Source organism: Urocitellus parryii, chromosome 2, assembly GCF_045843805.1.
Source record: "Urocitellus parryii isolate mUroPar1 chromosome 2, mUroPar1.hap1, whole genome shotgun sequence".
Classification (NCBI taxonomy): domain Eukaryota; kingdom Metazoa; phylum Chordata; class Mammalia; order Rodentia; family Sciuridae; genus Urocitellus; species Urocitellus parryii.
Genome location: NC_135532.1, coordinates 112033365 through 112045855, shown reverse-complemented (window position 1 = coordinate 112045855; position 12491 = coordinate 112033365). Strand labels below are relative to the sequence as shown.

The 12491-nt window shown below is 50.5% G+C and overlaps 1 protein-coding gene across 3 annotated transcripts in view; it reads left to right on the top strand.

The window, feature by feature from the left end:
- Nucleotides 1-12491, top strand: part of Schip1 (schwannomin interacting protein 1) — a 99418-nt gene that overhangs the window by 78129 nt on the left and 8798 nt on the right. For all 3 annotated transcript variants that reach the window (XM_077795297.1, XM_026406613.2, XM_026406612.2), the window contains exon 3: nucleotides 12317-12434. In XM_077795297.1, the coding sequence (XP_077651423.1) occupies nucleotides 12317-12434 (118 nt within the window). The remainder of the gene's footprint in view (nucleotides 1-12316; nucleotides 12435-12491) is intronic.

Below are 12491 nucleotides of genomic sequence, written 5' to 3'. Positions count from 1 at the left end.
AGATCTCAGCCTCAACAACCGTGAGGTGCTAAGCAACTCAGTGAGATCCTGTCTCTAAATAAAATACAAAATGGGGCTGGGGTTGTGGCTCAGTGATTGAGTGCCCCTAAGTTCAATCACTGGTGTGTGTGTGTGTGTGTGTGTGTGTGTGTGTGTGTGTGTGTGTGTCTCTCTCTATATATATATTGAAACTGTGCCATCTTTCATATAGTCTATGACATGTAGGCATAGATGTCAGTCAGGCACTTCATTACCACCTCTGCTATGCTCAGGTATGCCCAGTCCAGAGCTCCTGTGATTCACCACTGACTGCCCAGCCCCAGGAGGGCAGGGAAGGTGGCAGTTCTCCATGATACTCAGGGGCAGCCCTTCCTTATGCTCAGTGCACCCCTGGCTTCAGATGCACCTGAGCATTTCCAGGGCTCCAGGGCACCTGCACGCGCTGGCTCCACCAGCCCCCTGCGGCCATGGTCAGGTTGGAGGTTGCATGTCAGATACGGCTGTTGCATCTGCCTTTTAGCTTCCGTTTTCTTCCTAAACCCCACGGACTCTTTGTTGATGTTCCAAGTAGGATTTCAGAAGGGAGCCTGTTTTCTGTGTTCAGTGTGCTGTGGTTCAGTCTCATGAAGGCTTTCAATATCATCTCAAGTAAGTGCCCTGCCGAACTCCAAGTGTGAGCAGAGCGTCTCACTGGCCGAGCAGGACCAAGAGGGGATTGGGGCACCTCAGCTACCCAGCACCTCCGCCCCACTTATCCTCCTTGTGCCACCCTGCACTTCCCCTAAGAGCCACCGGAGCTTCTGGCAGAACAGCACTGAACGCCCCCTGAGTCATCTCCCTCTGCAGACACAGCTCACCAACTCAACACGTGTCCCACACGTGTCCCACAGTAGCTGGGATGAGCCGTGTGGGGACTCACCATAAGGAGGATTATTTACATCCTGTTCCTTCAGAGGTTTTAGTTTCCACATTGTGGGATGAGCTCATCCTCTGCAAGAACACCATGACTTTTTGGATCCCCCTCAGGGTTTTTTTTTTTTTTAATCTTTGTGAATTTAAAATCTGCAAAGACTAATTGTCCTCATTAGTAATAATGTAGCAGGGAAATGCTCAGTAAGGCTCCCTGCCTTTGGAGAGCCCACTTTCTCCATCCCTTGATTTCTGCTACTGAGTTACAGACTGAAGCTCCTCCCTGGGTGGGCAGCGCCTTGCCTCTTGCTCACAGAAGGCTGGATAAAGCTCACCAGGTGCTGCTGCTAAATGCACCAGAGCTCAGTTAGCTCCAAGTCAGAACCTAAATCCTACAGTAGTTCACTACTCTAAAGAGCTCAACATGCGATTTTAAATGAAGCTGGGGTTTCGTTAATTGGCCACATAATAGATTCTGAAATCTGGCTTGGTTGTGAAGGCCAGGCCCGCAGAGGTGAGCAGGGATCCTTGCAGTGTGACTGGGGTGCAATGTGGTTTCCAATGCACAGCCCCTCTCATGCTCAGCACGTGAGGACTCAGGAGGGGTCAGGGGACTGGGGGGACGTGGAGCTGCATAGGCTCTCCATGATGGAGTGCAGGTCTCAGTGTCCTGGGCTTCTTTAGGTGGTGCTCTCTCCTCGAGTACTTTGTAAGAGTGACAAGCTGCTCAACATAAGCTCAGCTTACAGTAATCCCATAAAGACATTTCATGCCTTCAACCGCAGCAAGGAAATGTTCGATAGCGCTTCGTAACTCAGCTAATTAAATTTGGCTGTGCCCAACTGTGGCAAATGTAAGGGGTGTCATTTTTGTCATATTTTTTATGTGTGCTAACCCGTACAGAATCGGCCTCTCCAGCTGAGCCTGTGTAATCCTGCCATTTTCTTCTTTAAAAAGAGCAACCAGCCAGGTGTAGTGGTGTACGCCTGTAATCCCCGCAACTCAGGATGCTGGTGCAGAAGGATCTTGAGTTCCAGGCCAGCCTAGGCCACTCAGCAGGCCCTGTCCCAACAACATCAACAGCAACAAAAGTAAAAGCATGTGAGAAACTTAAAAGGCAATGAGAAAAATGCATTTCCTATTTTCCAAACAAGGTCTGTAAGAAATTCTACGTTTAGTTATAGTCTTGAAAAAATAAATATCCTTTTTACTGTTTTCATACTTCCTATAAATTTTTTTATCAGCCAAATTAACGGTCAGTAAACATCCTCTGTTGGGTGCCAGAGTTTGTGCAGCTTGTTGTCACTGAGGAAATAGAAATCAGTCTTGCTGCTGTGAGGGCACAAAGCAATCTGGTCATTAGTAACGGACACCCAGGAAGCCCCCATTATCATGAGCTTATGTTGAACAACCACTGCCCACAGGGAGTGCTCTATCCAGCCTTCTGTGAGCAAGAGGCAAGACGCTGCCCACCCAGGGAAGAGCTTCAGTCTGTAACTCTGCATCCTAGAGAAGACCTGCCCTGCCATCTGCATTCTCCTTTCCTCTGAGGAGCAACATAGCTCCGATCCCCACTCTTCTTACCTCACCCCAAGACACATGCTCCTTACATGCCTGTGCATGAACACAGGGCAGCATGGTCCCCTTTCCAGGTGTGCCTGGGCTGCTATGGCCAGGCTGTACCCTTCCCTCCAATGCTGAGCATATGAGAAGCAGGCTCCCAGACAGCCCTGAGCAGCTGGCTCCAATGCCAGTTCCCCTCATCACAAATCATTGCTTTCCTGGCCTTAGGCTTATGGGTGCCGGGCTGAAGAAGTCAGACTGTCGAAATCTGCCTTCTTCCTGCCCTTGGGCAGCAGCATTGGTTGCAGGGGCCACATGGCCCAGGGAGGTGTTGTTAGCTAGGCCAATGGCACCACTCCTAGAGGTGTTAAAGAAACAGGGTCCATGGGCTTCAAATGGGAGAACTACACGTGTAACACATTATGCAATCCCAGGTGGGACCAGCTCTTCCTTCTGCCAGGAAAGGAGTATACCCTCTTGTCTCTGACAATAGTATGTTGCATAGGAGTTAGCAGAGTGGTCAGGTCTGCCCTGCCCAAATAAGGAGGAGGTGGACCTGTTTCAGTGCTTGAGCTGTCTCTGGTACCTGGAAACAGGTGCTCACTCATGCCACCTGTCTATCACACATGGCATATCTTTAAAACTTCACATTAGTCTCATTCATGTGTGCTAATAATTTGCATAAAAAACCCTTTATATAGGTAGTTCCAGGTACATGTCATTACCTGTTGTAGCTTACCAGTGCCTTCTTTATAGTTTTCAGAAAGTCTTTGGGCAATCTATAGAAAGTCCGCCTTCTTTTATGTCCTCTTGCAAGAATTACCTTCAGTTTTCTAAAATATTGCGCAATTTCTCAAAGCAATGCAAGATTTAAAGTGGATCTTTTGCAGAGTAATAAATTGAAAATGACAAAACGTATTTTATTATGTAAGCAAGTCTTCTCTTTCACAAACCTGAAACAAAAGCAAATTGGTATTTGTGAAATCTTCTTTGTCTAATAAGTAGCCTGGCTTTACAGTCATGCCAATGACCCAGCTTAATTAGGTGCAATTAATTTTGTGAGGCAGAATCTGACATCTTGCTGGAGGCATCACCAGCTGTACTCTGTCTTATGAATTTTTTTTTTATCACCAATGAGAATTCAGTTGCCTGAGCAAAGGGGAGGGAAGCAGGGAGAGAAGAGGCCATGGGGCTGCATTTTATATTCAAAAACAGCTCTGGTGGACAGCTGAGTGTTTAATTAAAAGAGCTTCCAGGAGTTGTTTTTCATTGGCGCATCATCATTGACAGTTCTCATGACTTTATCACTGCATTTGCACTCCCTGCGGACAGTGGTTGCTCATGTGTGTTGAACACACGCAGCCCAGTGATGACCAGGCACGGTGGAACATCTGCTGCTGCTGGGAGCCCTGTGCCCTGGCCAGACAGCCAGGCGGCCCTTTCATTCAGGCTTGCTGTACAACTCTTTATGCCCTGCGGTTGCTCTCATCTGGGTCAGTGCATGCATTAAACCCCAGGAAGATGTCTCACTCGGGCCCAAAGCCTTCACATGCTGCTGTTTGCCAGATTGGGAGGGAAAGGTGGAGCCACTGGCCATGGTAGGTGACGTGTTTTTAAGTGGATGAGAATTTGTGCATGGTTTAAAACTGAGCAGCACCATTGGAAGTCGAGTTGAAGCTCACATCTTCCCACAGTAGCCCCCAACTTCTGGTGCCCACTTCCCTCAGTAGACAGCCACTTTGAAGAGGGTGTCTGTCCTCCGCTGTCACAAGCTCTTTCACTGCACCACATTCCAGAGCCCTGCTGTGACCCGTGCCCGAGAAGGTGGTGTGCAGGGTGCTGGGAGCCAGGCGGTGGCCTGCAGCCTGGCTCTGCCTCCCAGGAGTGCTTCCCCACCTTTCTCTCAGTGCAGCGGCTGCCTGCTGCTCCATCGAGTGCCTGGACAGCATCTGCACTGCACTGGGTTTTGTTGTGCCCACTTCATCACTGTCGCTTACTCTGGATACCGCTGGCTATAAGACCATGGTTTTATGTATCACAGAAAAAAACCTCTGCCAGCTACCATGTGCCCGCTCGGCACCATGAGCATCCTTTCCGTCATTAGAGTCCTTTGGGACTTGGTTGGACATGTGCATTCGTCGTGTCTCCTGGATACAGATGAAGGAAGGGGAGGTGTGCTGGTGGAGTGGTTGCCGCTCTGCCCTCTCACCAGATGCTGCTTCCCGGTTGTCTCCTCCTGGTCACTTGTGTGCCCTCAGCAGGCATAGCACCTTCTTATCCAGAGACAGCATGCACAGCCACCTCCCATGGAGGCCCTCACCTGACTCAGAAGTGCACTCTGGCTGCCGGCTGCTGGGATGGCATCTGTGATACACCCTGGTTTTAAAGATGACACAATGTGAATTTCCATGCTTCACAGAGTCAACGCAGCCCCATAGACCCACCACTGTTTCAACGACCACTTGGAATTCAGTGGTTAGAATTTGAATCCTGGAAGAGGAACCAAGCCTCAGCAGCAGCCCCCAACAGTTTCTCAGCACAGACATCACAGGTGGTGAAAGTAGCACTATGGGGTTAAGAAGAGAAGAACTGGGATTGGGACTTTCACTAGGGGTTTGGGTGGCACTCAGAGGTGGAGTACATGCACCAAATCAAAATTTTTTTTCACCTAATTTAATCATACTCCAGGGCCATGCCTCCTCCCCAGCCATGGGAGCCATAGCTGGGGTCTGGGCCCACAGGGTTTTCCTGTAGCCCACCTAGCTCCACAGCTGCCTGCAGCAGGTGGGACAGACAGTTCAAACTCCAGGCTGGCAGGTGAATAGGCAGCACAGCTTCGAAAATACAAACAGTTCATTTATGCTGATTACTTAGGGCCTATAATTTACTGAGATCCAAGGAGAGTGGGGTTGAGGCTAAGGATCCATGCCAACAGTTGAACGAAGAGTCCAGCACAGAACAGTTCTAAGAAAATGTGTTTCCTGCTGCCCACGGATCTCCCACCACCGAGCACCCTGCCAGGAACAAAAACTCCTCCTGACTCACGCTTGAGTCATGGTCCCCACAGGACACTTCTGCGTCAGCCCCCAGTCCCGCCAGCTGTCCATACTGAACCACTCACCTACCCCCCAGTATACAGTGCTAATTACCAGCTCTCATTTTCTCTCCTTTTCCTTTTCTAATTGTGCTAAATGCCCACACGTGGCAACCCGGAGACGCTCAGGAGACACATCCAGTGCCAACTCTGCCACCAAAATGCTTAGTGTATTTATGCCCTGCCACTTTTCCTACACATACCCTCCGTGCTCATTTAGAGAGTGCAGTCATTCTCTGGCTGCTTCACGTCAAAGCACTTCAGGAGCACTTGGCTGTGGTCATAGCTCTGCTGTATTTTTACTAGTTGCAAAATTGCACGTGACGCCTCTCACTGTAACATACTTAATCGCTCTCTGGTTAGGCATTGGAGGTGTTTCCAGCTTTATGTTTTGGTTTGCTTTCTTTAGCCTTTTTCTTCCATTTGTGAATTTACTCCTTCTTCTCAAAGTGCCCTGGCCCCTCAGGATACTCTCCTAGACTTGGACACCAGCACCGTGACCTGGTGCAGCTCAGCCTCTTTCAGCCTCTGTTTTCTTAGGTGTGCAATAGGACTCATGACCCTTGCTGCTCCCGGGACCTTGCTTGATGAATATCCACATAGCTCAAATGTTTGTCTCTTCCTAGGTAAGACAGGGAGTGTCTGTTGAATGTGAGTCCCTGCTGGGGTTATGCATACCCCACATCTCTGCTCGTACACTGCAATGCATGATCCAGGCACTCAGGACTTGTTAGAAGTCCTGGTTTGATTCCGGCTCAACTCCCGAGTGTCCACATACCGGGCGGTCATGAGCCTAAAATGACTTTAGGAGCCAACAGGAACAAATGGGTGGAGTAGCCCAGATAAGAACATGAGGAATCGTGGGGCCTGGTCGTATCTGGGGGTCCGAAGTCAGATACATAGAGAGCCAGGCACAGAAGAGATACTCGAAAATGACAACTTCTTATTTCCAAATATAGGCCTCCTGGAGATCCTCTGGCCATAATTAAGATGAAAGGGGACCTCGTGTGGTGTCCAGGAGTGGTGGCTGTTTTAGGATCCGGGAAGACCATTGGTGCCGGAGAACGTTCCTGTTGGAAATGTGTTTTCCCAACCTTAAGGTCTTATAATTCCAAATTCAATTACAGGGAAGCGGTCATTAGTGAAGGAAATGGACGCTAATGTGGAATAAGAACCACCAGCTGCCTGAGGAACATGAGCATTTACGGCTCTCTGGAGACGGGTCAGGCTGCAGGGCGATGCTTCTCCCAGGCCAAGACTGTTCCCCTTCCTCTGAGCCACTTAGGCCAGAGACATTTCTGTGGCAGGAAGGGCTGGGTGCTCAGGAGCTGTCTTCTGAGCACAGACATGTGGGAGAGTCCAGCAGCAGCAGCAGCCTTCGAAGAGGATTCAGAAGAGGGAAGTCTGTGTGGGACCAGCAGAGGGAGCCCAGAAGGGCTGTCCACACGCCTGCAATCCCCACCTCTGCTGCCGAAACCACAGATGTGGGGTCAGGACAGGATATAAGGGACATGATGCCCCCCACCCAGAGTCCTGTCGGGGCACACCGGAGTAGTCCTGAAGTTCTCTAGACATATAACTGCTGCAGGGCGCTGTCCCAGCTCTCCTGCCTTCACGCCCCTGCACCGTGGCTCCTGGGACCTTGCTTTATGAATGTCCAAGCAGCTCAAGTGTTTGTCTCTTCCTAGGTAAGACAGAAAGTGTCTGCTGAATGTGAATCCCTGCTGGGGTTATGCGTACCCCACATCTCTGCTCGTACACTGCAATGCGTGATCCAGGCACTCAGGACTTGTTAGAAGTCCTGGTTTGATTCTGGCTCAACTCCCGAGTGTCCACATACCCGGGCGGTCATGAGCCTAAAATGACTTTAGGAGCCAATAGGAACAAATGAGTGGAGTAGCCCAGATAAGAACACAAGGAGTCATGGGGCCTGGTCAGCTGCCACTCACCCCTGCCCGGCAAGGACCTGGAGGCTGCAGAGCTGTGGGCACTAGCCGAACAGGCCTTTTCCTGCCTCCATAGTGGTCCAGATCACTCACAGCTCCCTGTGTGACGGTGACATAGTGGGACCAGCAGCACTGGCAGCTGCACACAGCATTCTTCAGAAGTCCACCACAATTTTCGGCCTGTAGCATGACACACCTGAGCTAGAGAAACTCAGCACGGGCCACCACAGCAGAGTGGACGCGGCAGCTGGCTTTCCCAGTCACACATGTGGACAAGCAGAAACCTGGTTTTGCTTTTCTCCTTATTTTTTTTTTTGAACACTTGTAGGTATTTCCAAGAGTCCTGGGACGTGTCCGCATGGAGCAGTCAGTAGGGAAAGGAAGAGGCAGAGCTCGTGGTTTGGAAGAGTGTTCCTCAGCTTACCACGAGCGGCAGCACCTGTCTGACCAGCCCCGCACGCCCCGCAGCGGTGCCTCCACAATGTGTAAAGCTTTCCCAAGCCTCAGTTATTCCCACACTCTTCCTTCATGACAGATTCTGAAATATGTTTAGACCCTTGGGTGATTACAATCCATATTTTATGTTCTGCTCCTTTGAACTTCTCATAAAAATCAGAAAAAAATATAGTTTGAAAATATGAGCAATTATTCATTATATGTAAAATCTTTTGACTAATGCATCATGCTCACAGACTAGTTGGGGATGTTGAGTGTCAAATGGCTCACAGGCCATGCTGTTGTAGGCAGATAATGCACAATGCAGACCTAAAATCTGCAGGCACACAGGAAGCTCCCTCTTGCTCTGTTTCCTAAGGAGAGCCCTAGAATCATCTTGAAATCATAAACAACTACAGAACGTTTATGCCCTTTGAAATCATACTGCCAGCAGGATTGCATAAATCTAACCCCAAGGTCAGGAGTAGCATGAGGGAAAGGCCACCAGGTCAGAAGTTACATGTCCAGCCCGAGAGTCATGCACAGGTCACCTCTTGCTCCAGGCAGGGCGCACAATCAGGAACCACCCCCATGAGCAGGAGGTCAGCAGGGCTGAGCTGGAGTCAGCAGGGTTGTTCTGACCTGTGTGGAAAGGCTCTCTTCTGAGTCTGTGGTCAGTCCAAGGGCAGCAGGGGCCTTCACTGCTCCTGGCTGGCCCTCATGGGTGTCAGGCATCAACCTGCTGGGACACCTGCAGGATGTAGCTCTGTGCTCGAGTCCCCGGGCCAGCCTGGACCTGTCCCAAGGAGGGCAGAGTCCCCAAGGACCTAGAACTGGAGGTAGCTCACTTCTGTTGCCTTTTGTCATCCAGTCACAAGGTCACCCAGGGTGGGGCACAGGGAGAAGTGGCAAGGTCAAACTTTGGGGGTGCGGGGGAGGGAAGAACTGGCTGTCACAAGGCTGGGGTCCTTGGCTCCTCTGAGTGAGCATGTGGCCCAGGGAGAGTGAAATGAACATACTGCCAAACTAGAATTCAGCATAGCTGGTTTGTGAGGTAAACTGAGGCAGGAAAGTTTACCCAAGAACCTGACACCTTAAGTCTATCCAAGGACCTGGCACCTTATGATCCAAGCTGCCGGTGGATCCCTATTTCCCAAACCAGAAAGCAGCCAGTGGTTCTTAGCTTCAGAGCTGGACTCCTCGCAGCCCTGGGTCACCACATTCCAGGGCCATAGACAGAGACCTGACCCCCCAGAGGTCCCTACCCTGGGATGTCCTCTGCAGCTGAGTTCTGTCAGTAGTCACATTGCTTCTTTTTGTCCCTGCATTTTGAAGGGAGTGGCATCTTGATACAAAGTCCTCTACCACTTGGCTGCATTTTTGAGATTCCCTTAGTGCCAAGAGGCTCTCATCTCTCTTCAATTCCACATGTTTTAAGAACACTCTGGCAGTGGCAGCTGGGCGTCGGCACGGGTGTTTTGTTTCCATCTTGCAGTGCTGGGGTGAGACCAGGCTCTCGAGCAAGCTGGGCAGACATCTACCATTCAGCTCCATCTGCCCCTTTTATTTTATGTTGAGGCAGGGCCTGGCTGAGTTGCCCAGGCTGGTCCTGAGATTGCTATCGTCCTGCCTCAGCTTCCGAGTTGCTGTGATCACAGGCATGGCCACTGCGCCTGGCTGCACCTCCATGGTTGTGTTCTCTATGAGTGTGAGCAGACGTCAGTGCTGAACGGCCCCCACTCGGTGTGCTTCCAGCACTAGCTATTGGGCATCTCCCAGGGAGGCCACTTCTGCTCCCGCTGCTGTCTGCAGGAGTCCCTAGTTCATCTTCTCAGATTCTGAGCCTCCTCCACTAAAGAACATCCTCTTCCCAGGCTCCGGCACCCCTGTCAGTGGCCCTGGTGCTGCTGAGTCACCTCGGTACCTGAGGAGAGGAGGGTTCTGGGCTACCCAGGACTCAAACCTTCCCGAAGTAAAACCAACCAGTGGCAGACAGCCAGGTGCATTTGCAGGTTGTGCCTGCCCAGTGCCACTCAGAACACCAGGGAGCCTGGCAGTAGATACCGTGGATGACATCTGCGAACAAGAAGACAAGGATCTTGTTTTGTTCCCACCGTAGACTGCTTGAGAGGTGCAGGCAAGTCAGCCCGCTGCAGCCTGAGATTGGCTGTAAGGCCACATGCCCTGCAGCCGGAAACCACAGTGCTCAGAAGTGAGCCTCCAGAGAGAGGGTCATCTGCTCCCCAGCCTGTGGCAGGCAGGCCTTCAGTGGGCCGGGTGGCTGGCTCATCTCACAGTCAGGCTGAATCTCACCCAGAGCTGCCTTCCTCTTAAAGCCTACTTGCAGGCTAAAAGCAAGCAAATCCCTCCTGAGCCGGTCTTAATATGTCTCTACCAAATCCCCTGATCACTGGCTGCGGTGTTTCCTGCACGTGCCTTTCCTGTGAGTTCTGGTCAGGAGTCCCTGGTGTCCCTGTATGGAGCCCTGCTGTTTCCCAGGGTGATGAGCCGGTGCCCAGGTGGTGTCCTGGCTCTCCTGGGTGGCCTCTCAGCTCACCTGGTACTAAATCTTTCCCTTTTCCTTTCCTGAGTTAGAAACAGCCTAGATGGGCAATGTGGGTACCCACTGACCCTTAGTAGAAGGCCAATTGTGGTGCAGAATGGCAGAATTTAAAGTCAGCTTTCTTCAGAATTAGAATTTGCTTTGGAATGATGTTATGTTGGTTTGTTTTTTTTATGTATATATTTTTATAATCTGTATATCCAGTGGCCTGGATCTTGCAAGACTTTATTCACCAAATAGAAAAAGCTGCATAATCCTAGATTCCGATTAGGCTTGCCTTTAAAAATGTGTGCTTTTAATTTGCAAAATTTCTTTTTCATCATCTTCCAAACCATAGACCTTGAGTTTTATGACTTAAAATGGATTCATTTTAGTTTTAGGCCCTCTACAGATATTAACATTTTAAAACTTAGTTCATGTGGATCAAAGGGAAACCTGACTATAACAGATGGCCCCAAGAAACACCTCCAGTAGAAGAAAGTTAAAAGGAGGTGAATCCTGACCTCAGTCCTTCTGACTGCAAGTCCTGGGCTGATCACCTGGGAACCTGTGTCTTCCTCCAGGAAGGCAACCCTGTGCCAGGCCCTCCTTACCTACAGTACCGTGGGCCAAGGTGGATTTCCTTAAAGGGGAAATAAGCTAAAGCTTCCAGTCATTATGGAATGTGACAATAGGTGGCAGTGCACACCCTTCATATTTGTGCCTCTGTTAAATTGGATGTTTTTGTTTTTGTTTTCTTGTTTCTTTTCTGGGGCCTGTGTTATTTTCACAGAGGCACTTTAAATGCAGCATGTGAGCAATGTCTGTGAGGCATCCCTACCACTGGAATTTTAAAATTCAAAAACAAGTGTCAAACGTCCAATAAGCTCCTCTCCGCCTTTCTCCTGTGGCAATAAAGTTGCCAGAGCAAACTCAGTGTCCTCTGCCCTAACCCTGCTGAGCCGTGCTCCTGGCTCCCTTCCTGCCAGGAGCCCCCCCCCCCCCCCCATGCCCCTACATTCACACCAGGCTGGGCTGCTAGAGATGCTGGGAAATCACTTTTTAAAAAATGCTTTGTTACCAACTAGTCCCGGAAGGCGTTCAACTTGAAAAGGAGCTCAGGACAGTCACACCCACAGTGTCCCCAGCTTCTCTTCACACCTCCTGTAGCTCCAGGGCCCGGGTGCCCATGCCGGGCTCTGAAGGGGTCTCTGCTTGGAGACCTGTGTAGGAGGTGGCCTGTGCAGCTTGCTGCCCTGAGACCAGGCCTGGGGACTGAGTCTCTGCAGTTCCCTTGCACTTCTCTAGGGTGAACCTGGGGTTCTCTCTTAGCCATTGACACTGGCTTTTGGCAACTACCATACATAAAGCCTTCCATTAGACCACCCTGTTCTGTTGGGCCAGAAAGGACTGTCTTTGAGAGCTCTGCCCTTGGATGCTGGCTAGTAAGTTTCTGCATGGTTCCCAGGACAGCACCCTGAGGACACCAAGGTGGCCTTATTTGGCCAAGGACCCCATTCATCTTGATTGACAAGCCCGTGCACTCAGTGGCTCAGCACATTTGTATCGGGTGCTGGCTCTTCTGGTGTTACTCTGGGTGCTGTAATGTCTGGCCTATAATCATTTTTCACATAACATGAATCTGGTGTAGAATAATGAATAGAATATCAGGAGTCCTCTAGCAAGTGGTCCGTAAGCGGAGGGTAGTATTCGTCAGCCATTTCTCCACATGAGGAATAGGCGAAACCACCTCTGTTGGCAGCTCGGATAGTGCTGTCCCCTGCAGTGACAAACTACTAAGTAGAATCGTGTCCCATTTCTTTCCAGACTCCAGAGTGGGATGAACCTGCAGATTTGCTTTGTCAATGACAGCGGCAGCGATAAGGACAGTGATGCTGACGACAGCAAGACCGAGACCAGCCTGGACACACCCTCGTCCCCCGTGGTAAGCCTGCTCTCCAGGCACATGCGCGTGCTCCCTGTCCCCCTCCCAGCCAAGCAT